General features: G+C 62.5%; 1 protein-coding gene across 3 annotated transcripts; it reads right to left on the minus strand.

The window, feature by feature from the left end:
• Positions 1–132: 132 nt before the first annotated feature.
• Positions 133–21,240, minus strand: STXBP1 (syntaxin binding protein 1). Of its 3 annotated transcripts, XM_040083094.2 has the most exons (20): positions 21,082–21,232; positions 11,948–11,997; positions 11,197–11,278; positions 10,469–10,545; positions 10,200–10,278; positions 9,661–9,764; positions 8,869–9,017; positions 8,483–8,567; positions 8,184–8,314; positions 7,734–7,841; positions 7,556–7,616; positions 6,963–7,028; positions 6,751–6,831; positions 6,511–6,649; positions 6,263–6,372; positions 6,039–6,140; positions 4,853–4,938; positions 3,888–4,042; positions 2,953–3,076; positions 133–1,886 (listed from the first exon to the last, which is right to left on the minus strand). In XM_040083094.2, the coding sequence occupies exons 1-19, from the start codon at positions 21,116–21,118 to the stop codon at positions 2,967–2,969; spliced, it is 1,812 nt and encodes a 603-aa protein (XP_039939028.1). In that variant the 5' UTR covers positions 21,119–21,232; the 3' UTR covers positions 133–1,886; positions 2,953–2,966. The 3 variants fall into 3 exon arrangements, with proteins under 3 accessions (XP_039939028.1, XP_039939030.1, XP_039939029.1); XM_040083096.2 differs by lacking the exon at positions 2,953–3,076 and having other exon boundaries at positions 21,082–21,240; XM_040083095.2 differs by lacking the exon at positions 133–1,886 and having other exon boundaries at positions 2,949–3,076.
• Between the last annotated feature and the right edge of the window lie 372 nt (positions 21,241–21,612).

Consider the following 21,612-nt stretch of genomic DNA (forward strand, 5'->3'; position numbering starts at 1 on the left):
CTTCCCAAAGCACTCCAGGGGGAGGTTTGGCTTCACCACACCAGGAGCCCTCCCCTGGGGTTGGATGGAATATTTTCCCATGCCTTTTCCCCGTTTTCCTGGCCCTGAGGGAGCAGCACAGCACAGCCCCAGTTGCACTAGGGATGGAGATCGCTTTTATTTAGTCACTCGAGTGCTTTAGTACAGAAGAACAGATATACAGAGATGATACATGTTTGTGCTTCAACACTTTCAAACATTTAGATTCCAGTAATTTCAAGGTAAACAAGTTCCAAGACAGACTAGATTTTTTTTTTTTTAAAGTTTTCCTTTTTGATAAATTATTTTTTATATAAATAACTGTAACAGAAAAAAATAATAATAATAATAATAATAATGTCCAACATACAAGATCCTGAAGCATTTGCATTGCTAAACCAAGGAGGAACAGAAACGGGCTGGGAGACCGAGGGGGAACCAACAAGTATCAGTGCAATGATACAGCCTTTGCCCTAAAAATATATATTTAACTTTATGGGCAAGGAGCAGACGGGAAGGGAAAGGAAAAGGAGGGGGCTAAACCACCAACGAGGCAAGAAAGAGCAATTTTAGGGAAGGAAAAGGGGGCTCACAGCCTTCAGGGGGAAGAGAACAAAACCATAGACCCCAAAATATTGCAGTGCATCTAATGGCGAGGGAGAGGGGGCAATCCAGGGGCGTCAAATAAAAACCCAACTAAAATCGGAGGTCTGGGGAAATCACTATACACCAAGCTCGTAAGAACGTCACAAGACACAGTCATTAATATACACAGAGTCCAGAGGGTTTGGGGGAGCCTGGAGGGTTTGGGGGGCCCCAGAGGGTTTTGGGGAGGGCCCAGAGGGGTTTTGGGGAGGGCCCAGAGGGGTTTTGGGGCACCTCAGGGTGACGGCACGCTCAGAAACGCTTCACCACGGGACGGCATGAGCTGAGTGGGCAGGGGCACCGAGCTTCCGTGGGGATGGATGGAGAGAGGGATCCATGGAGAGATAACACAGACATATATATATAAAATAGCTTTTTATTTTATATATATATATATATTTTTTTTTTTTAAGGAATTCCCAGAGAGAGAGGCAAAGCTGCAGCAGGGCTGTGCAAGCAGACGGGCCCCAGCTCCCAGTTTGACCGGTTTGGTCCCTTTTCACATGGGAATTACCACGGTGTGAAGCGTCCTGGCTGCCACCCCCACACCACCCCCGTGCCAAATTCCCATCCAGATGTTGGCGTGCACATCTGGCAGGAGCAGCCACCGCCCCAAAAGCCCTGGGACAGATGGTGGTGCCAGCCTGGTGCCCGCCTGAGCAGCAGCTGGAGCCGTGTGGGGCGTCCGTCCTCCTGTCCACACAAGACCCCATTGAGGAGCATCCCCCCCCGCCCCAAAAAACCAAAAAAAAACAAACAAAAAAAGTGTTTTTCTGTCATTTTCCCCACCATATTCACTAGCAATGGGCAGATGGTTACTCAGCAGTGAGCTCCTGGGGCGCTTCCCACAGCTGCAGCTACAAATATATAGATTTTTTTTTTTTCTTTTTTCCTTTTTCTCTTAAACACAATGCATCCATTTGCTTAATATATATATATATATTATTATTTTTTTTTTTTTTTGGCTGTTATCCCCTCCCTGTGGATAAAATGAGATGGGGGGAGGCGCTGGGAGGGGAGAGGGGGGGGTTCAACACAAGAACAAGAGAGAAGCTGGGCCCACTGGGTGCAGGGTGGCACCCGGGGCTGGGTGCCCGGCGGGGACGTTGGGTCGGCATCGAGTGGTGACAGCGTTTCCTCTTAACTGCTGCTCTCTTCCTCTGTTTTATTGAGTTTCTTCAGCGTGTCCAGCAGTTTCTGTGGGGTGAGGATGTGCGTGGACCCTGCGGGAGCAGAGGAGAAGGGGGTGCGAGGGGATCAGCGACGGCTCTGGGAGCCCCCGGCTGTGTCCCGGGTCCCCCTTACCTGGAAATGCTTGCGAGGAAATGCAGCCTGTGGGCACGGGGGGGGGAGTTGTGGGGGCACGGAGAAGGGGAAGAGGACGAAGGAGGAGGGATGGAGGCGAGGGACAGAGCTGGAGGGATGAGGCGGGGCCCGGAGGTGCCGCTGCAGCGGGGTTGTGGCACCGGGGTCACTGCAGCACCCACGGGGGATGCAGGAGGCACTGCCGGGGTGCAGGGGTGGGAGATGCAGGGAACAGCTGGCGTGGAGGGACCTTCCCCGGGTCCCCCAAACTGCACGGAGCATCCTGGGGACTGAGAGGTGGCTGGAAGGGGTGGGAGGGGACAGGGAAAACAAAAGGCTCTCGCTTTCTGCTGCCTCTCGCTCGGGGGTCCCCCAGCACGGTGCCCACGCTGGCTCAGCCCCACAGCCAGCCCGGACCGCAGGGACCAGCACACGGGGGTGCCAGGCTGGCACTCACTGGTGAAACCAGCAGGAGCTGAACCCCAGAGCAGGGTCTGGGGTCTGCAGCCTCAGGAACCTGCCGCCTATCCAAGAGCAATCCTGAGCTGAGCGGGATTCCAGCCCCAGGACACCCTGGAGCTGGGGGGTGCCAGCAGTGCCCAGCCCGTGGGGATGGACCAGGACGAGTGCCGGCGTCTCCACTGCCGCCCCTCGCCCCCAGGGCAGAATCCAGGAGCTCCCAGGGCAGCTCCGTGCCCCTGCCCGGCCCTGGGAGCCCTCTGCGGGGCGGGCAGGACCCCGACCGGCCCTGCTGAGGGGAGCTCATGGCATGGAGGAGCCGGCCAGGGGGCATGGCTGAGGGAGGATGGAGCGGCGCCGGGTGCTTTTCCACCCGGTCGGAGGAACCGCAAGCATTTTCTGACCGGAGAAGAACCCGACAAACCCCAAAACGACGATTATGAAAAAAAAAAAGGAGGAACGGAAGAATCAAAGAAAACCCTTCCGGGAGGAAGAGTTTCTTTTTCATCAGTAAGCTGCCTTTACTTGGTTTCTTTGGCTCACTCCATTGCTGGAGCCTGATCCTCAAATGATACCCTAGTGGAGTCCCTGAAGTCGGGGTGCCTCAGGTCCATGAGAAATTTGGTGGGAGTGAGAATGTGAGTAGAACCTGCGGGAGAACAGAGCGGGGCTGAGGGCTGCGCCGAGCCTCCCCCACGCCCCCACCGCCACCAGCTGCTCCTGGGGCAGGAGGAGCAAGGGGACGGGCGGAGCCTGGAGCTCCCGAGGCGCATGCAGGGGATGGACCCTGCCGAGAGGCGGGATGAGATGGGAGACAGGCAGGATGGAGTGTCCGGGGACAGGGACGCAGCCGCGGCAGCAGGAGGAGACGGAGGCTGGGATGCTGCTCCCAAGGAGCACAAGAGATGCTGGGGACAGGCTCCAGCAGGCATCAGGTGAGATGGTAAAGGACACCCGCCTGCGCCCTGCAAGGTGAGCATCCAGGCTGTGCTCCCCAGAGGAATGTCAGGGGCTAACAGCTCCTGGCTAACACCCGGTAGAGCTCCCTCTGTGCCTGGCTCCCCCGGGGGCAGAGGTGGGAGCTGACCCTGGCCGTGTCCCGCGCAACTGAAAAACCCCGTTCCCCTTCGCACCCCTCTTTATTCTGCACTTTTCTTCCTGCAGTGACCCCAAAACCGAGGAGCAACCCGAGCTGCCAAACCTCCTCCCCTCTGACCCAGCCCCGCTCGGACAAAACCGGCCAGGAGACGTGAGAAAATGGAAGCAAAAATGAGGACGTTTGGAGTGACGCAACCCAGACGGGGAAAGGAGGTGGCACACGGTGGGGGTGGACAACAGATTTCCGGAGAAAACCTTTCCGCGGAGTTCCAGCTCCCGCAGCGGTCTGGAGCCGGGAATTTGCGGGATGGAGCGTGGGATGAGCAGCCAGCGAGAGGGGCCAGCCCCGGGCCACCACTCACCTATTAGCACCTCCCACTTGCCGCTGGCTTGTGTCACCTCGTAGGCGCAGCGCATCTCGTTCATGCTCACCCCGCCCAGGATGAAGATGATGAGGCGGGGGCCGCTCCGGTACTCGCCGGGGGCCTTGTTCTTGTGCCAGTGGCCGTAGCGGGCACTGAGGAGAGGAAGAGGAGGGTGAAGGACGGGCACGAGGCACCGCACCTCAGTTCAATCACACGGACCGTGCTGCTGCAGCAGGTCAAGGCCAGGGCTCCAGCCACGGGTGCTGCTCGCTGTTCCAGGGAGGGAAACTGAGGCACGGGTGCGTCCCAAGGGGAAATGAGGAATGGGATTCCTAAAGGGAAACTGAGGCATGGGATTCCTACAGGGGAACGGAAGCACAGGATGCCTGGAGGGAAACTGAGGCACAGGGTGCCATGGGGGAAAACGGAGGCATGGGATGCATGAAGGAAAGGTGAGGCATAGAGTGCCTAAAGGGAAACTGAGGCATGGGATTCCTGAAGGGAAACTGAGGAATGGGATGCCTGAGGGGAAATGAAGGCACGGGATTCCTAAAGGGAAATGGAGACACAGGATATCTGCAGGGATACTGGAGCACAGGATGCCTAAAGAAAAACAGAGCTACAGGGTGCCTGAAGGGAAACTGAGGCACAGGCTGGAGGGAAACTGAGACCCGGGGTGCCTCGAGGGAATGGAGACATGAACTGCCCGAGGGGAAACTGAGGCACAGGATGCCTGAAAGAAACTGAGATAAGGGATTCCTACAGGGATACAGAGGCACAGGCTGGAGGGAAACTGAGACCCGGGGTGCCTCGAGGGAATGGAGACATGAACTGCCCGAGGGGAAACTGAGGCACAGGGATGCCTGAATGCCCTCTGAGCAGCTCCCAGACCTGCTGCTGGATCCAGCCCTGGGGCTGACAGTGACCCAGGCGGGCACGGACAGGGGAGCAGGGGCACCCACCTGACGGCAGTGGTGCTGAAGGAGGCGGAGGAGCGGGTGGAGATGTACGGGTAGTGCTTGGTGTCCAGCTTGTCATCGATGGCATCCTGAGGACACAGAGCCACGGGGTCAGCGAGGAGCCAGGCACAGCCCCCGTCCCCACAGCCCCTCTGGAGGATTCCCCTCCTGAGAAGCTCAGGAGCAGGCGCCGAGCTGGAGGTTTCAGCCCTGGGATCCCCCTCCGGCACGACGGACCCGCTGCTCTTCTCCAGTGGCGGAGGGTCAGGGCCACCTGGGAGAGCTTGCTGAGGTGTTGCTGCCCTGGGCAGGCCCCTCTGTCCTGGGGGTGAAGCCACCCCCGGGGGCTGTGACAAAGGGAAACATGAGCTCTCTGCTCTTGGGACCCGAGGGAGCTGCGGCTCTGCAGGACTGAGGGCAGAGGCAGCACTGAACGGCCCAAGCTAGTCCAGTGCAGCTCCTGTGGCAGCTCCTGAGGACACAGACACAGCTGTACAGAGCCATGCTCGTCCCCTGGCTCTGCTGGGACGTGGGCAAGGCTGTGACAAGCACACCCAGCCTTGGTGGCCACGGTGGCACACACACAACCAGCCAAGCTGTTACTGCATTTGCATTCCAGGGATGCTGGGCAAGCCTGGTTTGGGCTGTGAACACTGAGGGGAGATTTCACTGCAGTCTAAAACTTCCTCACGAGGGAAAGAGAAGGGGCAGCTCCCAGCTCTGCTCTGGGACAGGGACAGGAGCCAGGGAAGGGCTGGAGCTGGGCCAGGGCAGGCTCAGGCTGCAGAGCAGGGAAAGGTTCTTCCCCCAGAGGGTGCTGGGCACTGCCCAGGCTCCCCAGGGAATGGGCACGGCCCCGAGGCTGCCAGAGCTCCAGGAGCCTTTGGGCAGCGCTGCCAGGGATGCCCAGGGTGGGGTTGGTGGGGTGTCTGTGCAGGGACAGGGGCTGGGTTTGATGATCCTTGGTATCCCTTCCAACTCAGCACATTCTGCGATTCTGTGCATCCTGCCTGGGGCCAGCACACCCGTGGAGGCCAGGAAATCCTCCCAAAATATCCCAACCATGCTGCAACCCCGGGCAGGACACGAGGGATTGGGCTGGGAGCATCCAGCTCTCTGCAGATCCCTTCCTGGGCGGCTCTGCAATCCCCTGCTCTGCCCCCCAGCCCTGCGCCGGCTGCTGCCTCACCTCCATGATGTCCTTGATCACGGGGGTCCACCGGGACAGCTGGTAGGTCTGCTCGCTGATGCGCTCCTTGCGCTCCGGCTTGCTCCGGCGGCGCAGCGTGGACTGGGCACAGAGCACAGGGGCACCCTGAGCCGCCGCGGCGGCAGGGACGCGCCCCGGGCCAGCCCGGAGGGGGCACGGCCGCCAGAGCAGAGGGGCGGGGGCGGCGGGAGGAGGGCACTCACGTCCGTGATGATGGGCACGCCCAGGTGGGCCATGTTGGTGATGATCTCGCTGTCCTCGGCCGGGATCTGAGCGTGCTGGATCAGCTTGTTCAGGTTCTCCTCGGTGATTCCTGGGAAGGCAACGGGCACGGGGCGCTCTCCTCAGCGACCGAGGGGACGCGGCCCCTCCGCTGCCACCTCAGGACGTGCCCGGGGAGGCAGGGCCGGGCGCTCCCCTGCCCGCACCCCTGCCCGGGCATCCCGCTCACCGTTCTTCAGGAAGATGTAGAGCAGGATGATGCGGATCTTGTCATAGGTGCTGACGTTGCCATCCAGCAGGATGGGGACTATGGCCCTCATGGGGTCCTTGATCTTCTCGCCTTCGGCATCGGTGCCCATGGCCAGGTCCTGCAGGGAACACGCGCTCATCACCACTCCGTCCTGGGAGGGTGGAGCTGCAGCCCCCCACGCCCCTGTGGGACTGTGGGGCCGGGGGAGTCGTTCGGTACCTGCTCAACTCGGCACAGCTTGTCCACAGTGCCCTGGTAGTGCTTCATGCAGTCCTCAGCCAGGTGCAGGTGGGTCGAGTACTGGGGACACAGGAGAGGTCACCTCTGCAGTGCTGGCAGCAGCTGAGGGTCCCTGTGCCACCCCCCTGTGCCACCCCCTGTGCCACCCCCTGCTCCCCGGGGGGAGCACACACCATGTCCCCTCCCCATACCTTGCTGAGCTCCTTCTGGTACTGTGGCATCTTCTTCAGCATCTGGGACAGGTCCCTCATGGTGGTCTGCGAGGGAAGGGGACACCGTCACTCACCCTCAGGGACACTGCCACGGACTTCTGTGCCCAGGTGAGCCCCCTGAGGGGGTTTGGTGACACCTGATGTGTCACTGCCAGGTCTCCTCCCCTGCAGCTGAAGGCAGGAGGGGTCTGCAGGGGTGTGGTGGGGAAAAATCCCCCGAGGATCTCCCTGTGGGTGCCTGGCTGGGGCTCAGGTGGTCCTTTCAGCTCCTGGCCACTTTTACATCCTACTGCCACCAGGGTCCCCTCACTGCCACCAGCTCAGGGAACGGGGACAGAGCAGCTGCTGCGGGAGGTGCACGGACCCTGCACTGGGGGCACAATGACCCCTGGGTGCAGAGCACCCCAAAGCACCCCGTTTTCCAGCCCCAGGTGTAGGGCTGGCACCCCACAGCCATCTCCCCCACCAGGAACCCAACCACCCTTCTTCCCTGGCAAAGTGTCCCCAGGAGACCCCACCAGTGCCAGCCCACGGCTGAGCCCGTCCCCAGCTGGGTGGGTGCCTCAGGTCACCTTGTCACCCGTGTTCATCCTCTTGCTGGAAGAAAACTCCTTCAGGGACCGGGTGACCTCCCTGCAGAGAGGAGGAGGGCAGAGCTGAGAGCGGGGAGGGGACCCTCAGGGCGGGGTGGGTGGCAGTGCCACGCCAGTGTCCCCACCCGGCCAGCAAACCAGCCCCAGGGCCACTCACTGGGACACCTCGGCGATGTGTTTGTGGCGCAGGGTGACCCACAGGTCGTCATCCTCGTCCAGGAGAACCTCCTTGATCCGGGCCTCACCAATGCCACTCGTCTCGTACCTGGGATCAGGGCAGGGGCGTCACAGGGGGCCGGGGGCACACACAGACCCCTCACTGCTGGGTTTGGGGGGGACATGAGGGCTTGTCTTGGCTGTGCCAGGAGCAAAGTGATTTCCACTGGGATTGGCCTCTTCCCTTCTTGCACCCCTTCGACTCCTCAACGCTGGGAAGGGCCGAGGGCTGAAGGCTGGAAAAGCCCTTCTTGTCCCAGTCCTGCCCGCCAGCGCAGCGCTGGCGTCTCCCAACGGGGGACACCCGATGGATGGAGGGATGCTGAGCTCCCAGCTCCTGCTCTAGGCCTCAGGGGTGTCCCAGGGGCGGGGATGGCAGCGCTGCACTCACTTGTAGACGTCGTTCTCGATGGGCAGCAGGTCGTAGCTCATGGCCTGGAAGGTCAGCTCGTGCAGCACCGGGGACGCGGGGTCGAAGCCGCGGTCCAGGATGAGGAGCTGGGAGCGAGCCTTGTCCGGCCCCTGCGGACACAGCAGGGCCCTCAGCACCGGCCTGGGGGCTCCCTCAGCCCCACAGGTGCTCAGGGGGCCGCTCTGGGGTCCCCCCTCAGCGTCTGTGGCTGCCACAGGGACCTCAGGAGCGAAGCAGCACCCCCAGCACCCTCCCCCGGGGCTGCCGGCAGCGCTCACCTCGCCCATGGTGGGGTCATCAGCTTTGTAGGCGTCCAGCTTGTCCTGGATGAGCTGTGCCAGCATGGCATTGTCCTTGTAATCCCTGGGGGAGGCAGGGGACAGCTCAGCCCCACAGGGCAGGGGATGGGGAGGAGATGTTGGCTGCCCCGTGCGACACCCTGGGCTCACGGGAGAGCAGCGACCCGAGCAGCTTTCGTCGCCCGTTCCCACCTCTCCTCAACGAGCTCCCCTTTGCCTTGGTGCCATTTTGATTTCTGGACCCCCTCAGCTGCCCAGATGATCAAATCTGAGCCTGTTAACACTGAGCACGGGTGTCTGTCCATCCCCTGCCCTGACCGGCACGGCCGCAGCAGCCCGGCCCCGCGACGGCCGCGCCGCCTTACCCGCGGTACCGCACGGCCGGGTACTCCTTCAGGGTGGCACAGAGCGTGGCAATCTGCTCTGCCAGGCGCTCCAGGATCGGGTTCTTCATCTGGGCCTTGTGCGGGCTGTAAAAGCTCTGGAAGGAGTCGGCCGAATCCAGAGAATAAACCTGGGGGCGCAGATGGAGGTCAGAGGGGAGCAGCCCTACCCCAGCTGGGTTTGCAAACCAGATTGATCCCAGCCGAGCCTGGCACCAAGCAGCTGGAGCTCAGCGATGCTCAGGACATCCCTCAGAATTTCCAGCTCCTAGGACCCCAGCTCCAGCTCCGTGGTGGGATCCCCATCCATGTGTCCCTCCCAGAAGACCCCTGCCCTCAGCAGTCACCTGCTCCCAGGCAGGGAAGCAGAGAGCTGGGGACAAGCAGAAACACACACAGCTCCCCAGCTGTGCCCCCAGGAAAAAAAACATGAAGATGCCGAGAGGGAGCCCTAGGAATGCCGAGGATTGAAGGGTTAATGGCACCAAGCGGGTCTGGCACCGTCTGTCCCCTGGCCCCTTTGTCCCCAGCAGGGGCAGATGGCCCAGGGCCAGCTCCCCGGTGTCCCTGGCTGGTGGCAGAGCTGGCCAGCACAGCTGTGGGCACGGGGCCAAGGCACAGCACCCGCTAAATCCCTGTGGGATCAGCCCGGGAAGTCAACTCAGGAGACAGCGAGGCAGAGCAAGGAGCAGCTGGGGGTGCGAGGCTGTTACACAAACCCTGACGGGCTGCAGAGGGACCGGGAGCACCCCTGGCTCTCCCACCCGGGCTCACCTGCGACTCGGAAGGGAGGAAGGCAATGTTGATCTCCGTCAGGGTTTTGATGACCTTGGCGGCGCGGGATTTCACCAGCTCGTTGAAGAGGGCATCGGGACAGGCTGCAGGGGAGGAGGAGCAGGAGGGCGGTGCTCAGCATCCCTCCATCCTGCCTCTCCATCTCTCCATCCTTCCATCTCTCCATCCTTCCATCTCTCCATCTCTCCATCCCTCCATCCCTCCATTTCTCCATCTCTCCATCCCTCCATCCTTCCATCCTTCCATCCCTCCTCTCCATCTCTCCATCTCTCCATCCCTCCATTTCTCCTTCTCTGCATCCCTCCATCCTTCCATCCCTCCTCTCCATCTCTCCATCCCTCCTCTCCATCTCTCCATCCTTCCATCTCTCCATCCCTCCTCTCCATCTCTCCATCCTTCCATCTCTCCATCCTTCCATCTCTCCATCCTTCCATCTCTCCATCTCTCCATCCCTCATCCTCATCCCTCTCCAGCTGCTGGCACTGTCCCGGTGTCTGTCCCTCCCCTCGGGCACTCACAGTCAGTGAAGAAGACGTGGGCAGCTCTGTACTTGGAGGTGGGGGGATCCTTGAAGTCGTTGATGAGGGAGTGGATGGACTGGAAGAGAGAGGGAGCAGCTGGGCAGGGCAGGATGGCACTGAGGGGCTCCTCCTGCCTCGGGGCAAGCTCTGCACCTCCATCCCGTCATCACCCTGCTGGCACCACCGGCCCCACGGGAGCCAGGCTGCTTCCCACGGGCACAGCTGCCCATCCCAGCACCTCAGCCTGTGTCCCCCAGTGCACTCACCTTCTCCGAGGGGGTGATGAGATACACGGCCTCCAGGCTGGGCAGCGGCTCCCGGCGCTTGTTGATGTCTTCCACAACTTGGGGGGCAGAACAGGGATCGTGGGCAGGGCACTCAGCCACGCAGGGCACCCCGTGCCTGGGTACCCCACGGCTGTTGGATGCCCCATGGCAGCCCCTCCGTACCCCAAACACCCCCAGACACTCCCTGCCCACGCCATCCCAGCCCCGTGGTCCCTGCTGGAGCTGTGGGCACCTGGCCATGGATCTGTGCTGCTGCTCCCTCGGCTTCTCCCCACATCCCCCTTCTCCTGAGGATGAAGCTCTGGCTGGACCGGACACAACCCCACCATCCCCAGCACCTCCCAGTACCCGGCCTGTGATTTCCTCCTCCTTCCCAAGTGTTGCAGGGAGCTATTTGGTTATCAGGCCGGTAACACCAACACCCTGTCCCCTCCTCCAGCTGAGGGACTGCCAGGAGACAAGGTGTGCTGGCTGCTCCAGCCCCAGCAGGCAAGGAGGGCCCTGTGGGACTCCAGCCTGGCACCAGGAGCCATCCATGGGCCACGGGAGGAGGAGCGGCTCCATGCCAAGCGGGATAGGGCTGGGTGGGAGCTGTGCCAACCGCCCCGTGCCAGCCTGGAGGCGCCTTGGTCCCGGTGCAGAGGGAGCTTCGGCCCTTCCCACAGGGAATGTGGAGGCAGGGAGGGAGGGAGGGAGGGGGCACTCACTGGTGATGCCCTCGGTCATGATGTCGGTCATCTTGCAGCAGGACGAGAGCATGCGCATGCTCAGCTGGTCCACCACCAGCACCTGGGGACAGGGGAGCACCCTGAGCACCCTGTGAGCGCCCTGAGCACCCTGAGAGCACCCTGAGCACACCCTGAGCACCCTGTGAGAGCCCTGAGCACCCTGTGAGCACCCGGAGCCCCTTGTGAGCCCCTTGTGTGCACCCTGTGAGCGCACCCTGTGAGCACCCCCTGAGGCCCCTGTGAGCACCTTGTGAGCACCCTGTGAGCACCCTGTGAGCACCCTGAGCCCCCTGTGAGCACCATGAACACCCTGTGAGCACCTTGTGAGCACCCTGAGCCCCCTGTGAGCACCTTGTGAGCACCCTGAGCACCCTGTGAGCACCGTGAACACCCTGTGAGCGCCTCGTGAGCACTCCTGCGCCCCCCGTGAGCACCCTGTGATCACCCTGAGCCCCCCATGAGCACCTTGTGAGCACCCTGAGCACCCTGTGAACACCCCTGAGCACCCTGTGAGCACCCTGTGAGCACCCTGAGCACCCTGTGAACACCCCTGAGCCCCCCGTGTGAGCACCCTGAGCACCCTGAGCACCTTGTGAGCACCCTGAGCACCCTGTGAGCACCTTGTGAGCACCCTGAGCACCCTGTGAGCACCCCGTGAGCTGGGGGCACGGCAGGACCTTCCCCCTCCGTCCCCTTCCCTGCTCCCTCCCCTCCTGGGTTTGGCGCTCACCTTCCATTCCCCCTTCTTCTTCACTTTCCGGATCACATCGTGCATGATCTCTGGAAGAAAGGGGATGTGGGCGATGGTGAGAGCCCGGGCTCCCTGCTGCAGCACCCCAGGGCCTGCTGGCAGCAGCAGGGGCTGCGCTGGGGGCACCAAACCCCCACCCACGGGCGGGGCCCCGCTGAGCCCCACTCCACCTGTGCCTTAGCTGGGGATGGGGGCGGTTTTGGGGTACCCAGGGAGGGGTGGTCACCCCCCCAGCCCTTCTGGCACTCACAGACAGACCCCAGGTCGGGGGGCAGCGTGTGGTGGTTGGGGGGTCCCCGCGGGGAGCCTGGGGGCCGCCCCGTGAGGCTCAGCCCTAATCCGAAGTGCTGGGAAAACAACAGCGGCTTAGGAGCTCCTTTTAGAAACAAGAATCAAGCAGCCTGAGCCTGCTCCTTGTAATCCCTCACAATCCCATTTCACCTCCCGTGGCTGCCAGGATTATGCAACCAGGCAGGACAGCAGCACCCCCGGGACGCCCCCCACCCCAAATTCGCCTGCTCCCACCCGGGCCAGCTCCCGGAGGTTCAGGGACGTGGGGAGGTGGCAGTGGGACAGCCTTTGGGGATGGGTGGCAGGGAGGGGGGGTTCAGGCCTTGTCCTCCTGCCAGCGCTGCCCAAAGATCTGTTTTGGGGGAACAAGGTGCCCCCAAACCCTGCAGGTGCCCCTTTCACCCAGGTGTGTGAAGAACTGTCCCTCACAGAGCTGAGCCTGGGGAAAGGGGTCTGTGCCATGTCCTCACACAGCATCTCTCCCCGGATTTCATCCCTGCAGGGTTTTGCCCCGAGCCCCCGGTCCCAGGGACAGGGATGGAAATGCCCAATGAAGAGCCAGTTAAGGAATGTCTCTAAATTAGAAAACAGAGGTGTGAGGATGTCACCCTGCCAGCCTCAGCCCTGGGAGCCGTCCCTGTGGGTCACCCAAGGGTGCCGATTCCCTGGGTGAAGCCCAGCAGGGATAAAACAGGAGCCTCTGAGCGCTGCTGTCTGTCTGTCTGTCTGTCCTGCTGCACAGCCTGGAGAGCACAGCCGCTCCTCAACGCACCTCCATCACCCCTCCCAGCTCAGCCTGCCCGCAGGGAGCCCCAGGAGGACGCTGGCCTTGCCCTGGGTGTCCCGCCTGCCCTTGGTCACATCCCTCGGCTTTTCCGTGGGGAGAGGGGGTGAGGGCAGCTCCGGGCTGGGACAGAGGGGACGGAGGGTCCCTGGGTTCCTGGCCTGGGCAGGCAGAGCTGCCCACGTGTGCTGCCCAGCCAGTGCCCCAGGAACTGCCCTCTGCGGGCGGGAGCTGGCAGCGAGGGCTGCTCCTCCTGACAGCGGGGCACAGCCGGGAAGGAACGATGCCAGCACATCCCTGCTCCTCCTCCTGCCACTGCTCACATCTGGCTCCTGCCCCGGGCCAGGATCCAGCAACAACAGCGCTGTCTGCAGGGCAGCACCGAGGCTCCATCATCATCATCATCATCATCATCATCATCTCACCCCACAGGTTCCATTACCCGACCCCACAGACTCCATCCCACCCCTCAGGCTCCATCCCAGTAAAGCACAGGGGGCCATGGTGGTGCACCATGGAAGGGGTCAGCAAAAAGCAGCAGCCAGGAAGAATTCCTGCCCCTGCAATGAAAATCCAGCTGGGGAGGGAAGGAGGGACGGAAGGAGGGAAGGAAGGACCGAAGGAAGGAGCATCCTGTGGCCCAGGGGATGGTGTTCCCATGGGGAAAGCGGCCCCAAGGGCAGGAGATCCCAAAAAGGGCTCTCACCTTGCTGCCTCAGCCCCCCCCAAGCGTGTCCTCGCTGCGGCAGAGCTGCAGGGACACTGTGGCTCGGTGGGAACGCCGTGTCCCTCCTGCACAGGATGGCTTGGCCTGGATGGAGGATGCTCGAGGGGGCGAGCATCTGCCTGGCTGCAAAAAGCGCTGTCACACCCCCAGCCCGCCCCTGGCACCGGGATGGGCCTCTCAGAGCAGGAACTGGGCACTTCCAAGGGAAATTTCTCTCAGCTTTGGAAGTTTAGGGTGTCGATCCCTGATCCCCAGGCACAGTCATTCCTTACATCGATGTCCTCTCCTGCCCTGACCAGGGGTCAGATCTCACTCCAAATTTTGGCTCTCCCAGAGGCTGCCAGAGCCAGCTCAGAGCCCAGGCAGGGTCAGGAAAGAGGCAGGTCCACAGAGCATCTTCCAAAGAGCTCCAGGGTCCTGCCAAAGGGCACAAACTCCAGCAGAAGCTGGAGATTGGTGGCACATTTAGGGAGATGTGGCCACAAACTTCCCCTCCTGGGAGTCCCTGCAGCAGCCATTAAACCCCAGCTTAGGGAAGAGCGCCCTGGGCTCCCAGGGGAAAAGGGAAGTCCTGAGGTCCCAAGGTCCTCAAGTCACTCCCAGCAGTGGTGCTCTCCCATTCCACATCAGCAGGCCAGATGTTGCTGTCCATGTCCTCAAATGTGGCGAGTTTTTAAGATTTAACATCAGCTGGTGATGCTCACAGCCAAGTTTTTCATCTTGGAGATAAAACCAGGTTTCAGGGGGGGAAAAAAATCCATATGAGCATCTCATCCAGAGCCTCCAACACTTGGCTTGTCTGGACCTACCACATCACATCTGTTTCCTTCAGGCTGAAAGAATTTTAATGACGATTTCTCCCAAGGACAGGGAATTACAGACAGCTCTGGATCCTCCTCCAGCATCAGAGCCCCGGACAGGGCAGCACATCTCTGCTGTCAACGGGGAACCTCTGGAGCAGTATGGCCCCAAAAGTGCCACCAGGCAGGTGACATGCGGGACACCCAGCCCGCCACCTGCAGCCAGGAGTGGAAACAGAGCCATGTGTCCCACTGGAGCTGGGGAAGGAGGGAGCATCCCTGCCACACCAACAAAGCTGTGTCCCCAAGAGATGGACCCATTTTGGGGTGTTCCAGGGCCATTATCCTGCTTCAGAACAGCCCTGGAAGCTGATGAGCAGCCCCGACCTCCCTGGGGTGGCCCTGTCCTGGCCACCACCCCCCGCTGGTGCACCGAGGTGGGGGTGCTGCAGCCAGGGACACTCCAGCCCTTCCCTCCTGGAAATTCCTGCTGCTCGGCACCGTTCCCTCGCTGCCACATCCCAGGAGCTCACCAGTGCCTGCTGTGGCACAGGGAGATGGAGCTGCTTTATGGGCGGGCAGGAATTGATCCCAACCATGAGCTTTTCACTCTCCTCACACATCCTGAGTCCCAGGATCCCCAATCCCCGGGCAGCTCCGGAGAGCTGGATCACAGAAATCCACGGCGAGGTCTGCTGGAGTCTCACTTCTCCTAAAAAGCTGTCAGGCTGCATCTCCCAGACTGACACGTTTGGCTTTGGGTTGGCCTGGCAACTGCTTTTGTGCTGGTTCATTAACTAATTGCTCAAGCCAGTGTGAATGCTGCACTGATCCAAGCACGGCTGGACGGAGCGGAGCACGTCCCCAGCTCCAAACAGCCCCAGCCGGGGCTCTGCAGGTGCCACCTCCAAATAAAACGGGCAGCACGGACCAGAGGGCGACAGGAGTGTCCCTCCAGGGCCACCAGCAGCACCCAGCAGGTGGGACAGACATCCCTCAGCACGGCTAAGAACCATCCAGGGGTGACCTGACTCTGACACTGCTGTGCCCACAACCCAAACAAGTCTCAAACACCTCCCCTCTGGCAGCACAAGGCCTGAACATCCATTTCTCCCACTGGATTGCCACTCTGCCTTCCTGGAGGACACATTGCTCACCCAGGGATCTAGGGGTTAGTCCCAGACATCATGGCAAGCTGTGTTTAATTCCCCCTTTTCCTGTCTGCACTGCTCTCATGAAGGGCGTCCACATTTACCCCTGCTGGGCAAAGCTTTGGGAAAGCTGCACAGCCTAGGGAGCAGGAGGATGGAGACCTGGAGCTCTTGAACTCTGGAGAAGTTGAGCAACACAGCCAGAAGTGAAAAGGGAAATGAAATGCATGATCACACCCATGAACCCTCTGAGTGCCCCGGAGAAAGAGAGGAAAATCCTCGAGGTTTTCACTGCAGGATCAGGCACAGGGTGATTCCCGGGGTGTCCTGTGCAGGGACAGGAGCTGTGTTTGATGATCCTTGTGGGTCCTTCCAGCTCAGGATGTTCTGTGGTAACTCCAGACAGTCTCCTTGGGTCTGCACAAGGATCTGGGAGTTGAGCAGAGTTTCCCAGTTCGGGTGCAATCAATGACCCAGGGTCCTTCATGTCCCTGCTGAAGGCACCACCCTTCACCAGCACACTTCCTCTTGCTCCAGACGTTTCCATCCCCAGCAGATGCTGTCCCTGGCTGTGGTGGTGCTTCAGGGCCAAGAGGACCCCAGAGCTGTCCTGCAGCAGGGCAGCACTCACACGGCGTCAGTGTCCCCCAGGGGAGGTGACCCTCACATTCCTACGGGTGGCCGTGACTTTCTGAGCTGGTTCTTCTCTGCCTTGATACAAAAACGAGGAAAACACCAACAAATTGTGGTTCTTTGGTGGGAATCCAGGCTGGTCTGGTCTCCTGTGCCCTCAGGGACACCAGGCCGGGCTGGAGGGCAGCTGGCACGTGGCCCCCTGCTGCTCCCTGATCCAAGGCCAAACCATCTGATGGGCTCCACAAAAGAGCCTCAAGCACAGGTGCCCACAGGTGTGTGAGCATTCCCAGGTTCTCTCACATCCTGGGGGACGTGGGAGCCCACTGATTAAAGCACCTTCTTCAGCCCTGCTCTATTTTTGCACTCTCCAGAGCCAGGCTCCTTCCCCGCACCATGAGTTGGAGGGAGCAGCATCTGCTCCTCAGCGTGCCACCAAAAGCCTTGTGACGGTGCTGATGCTCCTCTGAAAGGTGTTGATTTTGTGGGAAGAAGGAAGGAATCTCTCCTGGGACGCTTTCTCCAAGAGTTGCAGAGGAATCAGACACAGGCATTGCTTTTTCTGTTCTTTTTAAGAAGGAAAGAGTCTAAATCCTCTCCGTCCGTGGCTTTTTAACCTCCTCGCACAGGCAGACACTGCCAAACTGAGGTTTGTCACTATTGGCCACCTTCCACGGTCACATATGGGCAGGAATTTCTTAGCCCCTGGTGCAGACTGGGGTCTGGAGATTGAAATTGTTCTGCAACGCCTGAGATGGTGAAGGTTGAATCTTACAACAGTTTTTTCAATCTTTTCCAACTTCCAGCCGACGCCGGAGGTGAGACGCAGCCTGGTGACAGAGCTGCAGCCCCAGCAGAGGCTGTGCCAGTCCTGCACCCACACACCAGGCTGGTGGCACCACGGGGACTCCTGGGAAGCGGGACCTGGGAGGATGGGCTGCCCAGGGAGCTGCTGGAGCTCCTGCTCTTCACACATCCACCCCTGCAGCAGGCTGAGGTCACAGCTGTGCCCTGTCCGGGCAAGAGGATGCCACGGGCACCCCTCCGGTGGTCCCTGCGCCCTTGGCTGCCTCCTCTTCCTCTCTGCCTGGCACAGCGCACCCGCCGTGTGCCCTGGGCACTGAGACGGGCTCAGAACATCCTCCACCAGCAGCATCTGACCCCCCAAGGCTCCCTGTGCCCCCCGCAGGGGCTGGTGGCAGCGGCGAGGTGCCCCAAAAGCCGGGCTGAGTCAGGCACCAGCAGGTCCCCGGGCCGTGCCCCAGGCTGGCAGCAGCCCCAGCCCTGCCCCTGCCTCCTCCCCATCCCTGCAGGCGCAGCACAACCCCAGGCTCGGTGCCTGAGCCGGCCCCGGGCAGGGGTGCACCCTGGAGAGGCCCAGCTGGGGACGGGCAGTGACACTGGGCAGTGACACTGGGCAGCGCCAGGCCTGGTCCAGGCAGGATCTGTCCGTGGGGCTGGAGGCAGCGGGCACAGCTCAGCTCCGGGGGAGGCTGGGCAGCTGAGGCTGCTCCGTGGGAGGATCACCTGGTGGCCCGGGGGAAAGGTGTTTTCTTGCTGTCTCTGCAAAGCGCTTCCTTATCCCAGGGCTCCTCTGCTTCTGCCACCCGCCCGTGACGGCCCCGGGAGCAGAAGGAGCCTTTGGCGAGGTGGAAGGGGCGCAGGGGGTCTTCGGATGCAGCACGGAACCGCATCCGCACGCTCCAGCTGCGCGTCCTGCGTCAGCCCGGCGTGGTGGCGGGCGCTGCACAGGTGTCACCCCTGCAGCAGGGCCCGTCTCTCCTGCTGCTGACAGTTCCGTGAAGTAAAACCAGCCTCCTCCTCCTCCTCACTGCAGGCTGCTGCAGGAGAGCCACCGCTGGGCTGGGCAAGGGAAGCTCGGGGAAGGCGGCCCTGAGAAGGTCCAAGGGGCACCAGAGGGTGGGAGGGATCAGGTGAAGATTTGGGGATGGGTGTCCTCAGAGCTGCCACTCTCAGGTGAGATTTTTCCCAACCAGCCCCAGGGCAGAGAGGCCAGCTCTCCCTGGGAGGGGGCACAGAGACACAGCAGGAGGACCTGGTCCTCAGGCGTCACCTCTGGGGACCAGCACGCTCAGCTCCAACCCCGTCCAGACAACAGCCAGCCCAGGAGGACGCAGTCACCGTGGCTGGACACCTCGGGGAGGCACCGGGACACCCCCCAGCACACACCCCACAGCTCCGGGGGCGACACTCTGCTTCTGCCCTTCTCCTCCTGCAGCCCTGGCCCACCTCTCCCCCTGCCCACCGCCTCCCACCTCTTCAGAGGCCTCCAAACCCCGTCTGGTTATGGCACCAGCTGGTCAGAGGAATAATCCGGGTCTGGAGGAAAGCCAGGGCAGAATGCAGCTCGGGAGGGGGGGGGGCAGGCGGAGCGAGCCATGGCAACGCGGCAGCATCCTCCTCATCCTCCCCATGCATCCATCCATCCATCCATCCATCCCTGTCCATCCATCCATCCATCCCGGAGAAGGAGCCCACAGGAGATGTCCTGCCTCGGGGTCAGCCCCAGGCTTGGCCCTCCTGCTGCTCAGGAGCAAACATCTCCTGCAGGAAAACCTCCAGGGAGTGCCAGGCTGGCGCAGCCCGGGCAATCCCGTGCCAGCCGCGCCAGGGACGGGGGGTTTGGAGACCCTGCAGGCTGCTCCCAGCTCTGGGGGAGCAGCTCCACCTGCGGCAGCCCACCCGAGGCGGGCAGGCACCGATGCACCAAGCCCGGGAGCCCCCCGTGGCAGCCTGGGGAGCGCCCCGAACCCCGCGGGGGAGCGCTGGACCCCGGGGTGCTCCCCCGGTGCCAGCCCCGGCTCCTCTGCAGCATTCTGCCTGCACAAACCCTGCTCCCCCCTCGCAGCCACCCACGCTCCGGCGCTGCTGCCCGGCTCCACATTATCATTTTCAGTCCGGAACGACGTTCTTCAGGGGGAGAACCGAGCGGTTCGTCACTAAACCCTGAAGGGGAGGATTAAGTCAGATTTCCCCGATGCTGCCTCGAACCTCTCTCCCTGCGTGTGTGTGTGTGCGCGTGTGTCCGTGCTCTCTGCCAGCCTGTCCCCGAGCAGAGACGATGAATGAAAACAAGGGGCACGCAGTGCCGCTGGTCTCTGTCCCCTCTCCGGCGAGGGCACCGCGTGTGGCCCCGCCAGGGGCTGCGTGGGCGGCGGGTCCATCCCCCGTCCCCACTCCGGGACCGAGCCCTCCCTAAATCAACCCCAGCGAAGCCCCAGAGCCAACCCCCCCACCCCCCCCCCATCCCCAGCGCCCATCCTGCAGCACAGCAACGCCGGGACATTTCCCAGCCTCTCCCGTCCATTTTGGGCTGTGTCCCCGCTGCAGCAGGCGGCGGCGGGCGGGGGGGGACGGCGCAGCCCCCCCATCCCCGCGGCAGGGGGCAGCGGGAAGGCGGCGGGGCCGCGGATAGCCGGGGATCCCCCCGCTGTCCCCCCCTCGCCATCGCCACCCACCCGATCACACCACCGGCCCCGGCCGCGCCATCTGCAGCGCCCGCGGGAGGGCGGGGGGATGGCCGCGGGCACGGACGGCACGCCAAAAACACCCCAAAAACCGTCCAAAAACCCCCCAAAAAACACCCCCCCAAAACCAACGAGATCCGGCCGCGGCCGGCCACGGTGCCACGGAAATAAACCCTGCGAGAGGCGGGGAGGAGGAGGAGGAGGAGGAGGAGGAAGGCTCATGGCTGCGGGGGGAAGTTCCCACCGGTTCCTGCCCTTTCATTTTTCTTCTCTTATTTTATTTTTTTTTTAATTAATTTTTTTTTTTAATGCGGAGGGGGTTTTTTTTCGCTTTAATTTCGCCCCGGGGATAGGAGAGCCCCTCCTTCCTCGTCCAGCCTGGGGTGTTTTTGAAGAACAACCCCCCCCCGCCCCGTTCTCCCCCGGGAAAATAATCGCCTTGCAACAGCCGGGAAGGAGGAAGCGGAGCCGGGGACGATGGTGCCGTGCCCCCGCCCGCGGCTCCCGGGAATGTTCCCGGCCGGGAACAGCGCGGGGCAGCGGGCAAGGGATGCCCGGGGAGGGGGGGGGGACACACACAGGGACACCCCCGGGTTGGGGGAGCCAAGGCACGTCCGGGAAAATAGTAATAGTTATAATAATAATAATAATAGGAATAACAATGATAATAATGCAATGAAACCCAGCGTTTGAGCGGGATTTGCTGCAGACAAAGCGGGAGGGCCCGGCCTGGCACTGCGCTGGGGGAGGGACTGGGGGGGGTCTGCACCCCTCCGTGCCCCCCCTCGGGGCTCAGCCCGCCCTGGGGGGAGGCCCCTCGACCCTTCGGGAGATTGGGGGCTATGGGGGTCGAGGGGGGATCAAACCGAGGAGGGCTGAAGGGTCTCCGGCTTCCTTATACCCCCCGCGCTTATCCACCGCCGCCCCGTCACCGATCCCCCCCCCCTCCCCCAGCACTGCAGAAAACCCCCCCAAAAAACCCGCACAAATTCAACAAATACACCCCGGAAGGTGACAGCACCCCCGACCCCCCGCAGCCCACGACGCCAGCGTGTCCCCACGGGGGTGTCCCGTGTCGCCGTGTGCCCCCCCCTCGCCCCCCCGAGGGTCCGTATTGCGCATCCGCAGCATCCCCCCCACCCCCGGCCGGGGCAGCGCGGCCGCTCCGACCCCCAAACCCCGCGGCTTCCCCGCGCCGCCCCCCGCCCCCAAACCCCGCGGGGGGGGCGCGGATCTTACTCTCTCCCACCACAGCCTTGAGTCCGATGGGGGCCATGTCTCCGTGCCGGGGGGGGGTTTAGGGGGGCACCCAGAGGCGCGCAGGGCCGGGCGAGGCTGCGGGTGGCGGCGCAGGGATGCGGAGGGCGGAGGGAAGAGGGAGGAGGACGGGGGGGGCTCGGCGGGCGGGGGGGCGCGGGGGGGGCGGTGCGGGGCGCTCAGCTGACCGGGGCGGGGCCTGGCGCTGCGTCACCGGACACGCCCCTGACGCGCCCCGGACACGCCCCGGACACGCCCCGGAACGGCCACGCCCCGCGCCGCAGAGCAGAGCCCGCCGCCAGCGCCCCCTGGCAGGCGGGACACGGTACTGCAGCGGCGGCGCCCGCGCCGGCGCGGGGACAGGAACGGGCACGGGGACACACACAGGGACAGGAACGGGCACGGGGACACACACGGGGACAGGAACGGGGACACAGGGACACACACGGGGACAGGGGGGACACGAACGGGCACGGGGACACACACGGGGACAGGAACGGGCACGGGGATAGG

This window comes from Hirundo rustica, chromosome 20, assembly GCF_015227805.2.
Source record: "Hirundo rustica isolate bHirRus1 chromosome 20, bHirRus1.pri.v3, whole genome shotgun sequence".
Taxonomy (NCBI): Eukaryota; Metazoa; Chordata; class Aves; order Passeriformes; family Hirundinidae; genus Hirundo; species Hirundo rustica.

Coding starts and splice junctions, on each gene's coding strand:
- STXBP1 (XM_040083094.2), bottom strand. CDS start 21,118: ATGGCCCCCATCGGACTCAAGGCTGTGGTGGGAGAGA. Junction 11,998..21,081: donor CAAGGCTGTGGTGGGAGAGA/GTAAGATCCGCG, acceptor CCTTTCTTCCAG/AGATCATGCACGATGTGATC. Junction 4,043..4,852: donor TTCAGCACCACTGCCGTCAG/GTGGGTGCCCCT, acceptor TCCTCTCCTCAG/TGCCCGCTACGGCCACTGGC.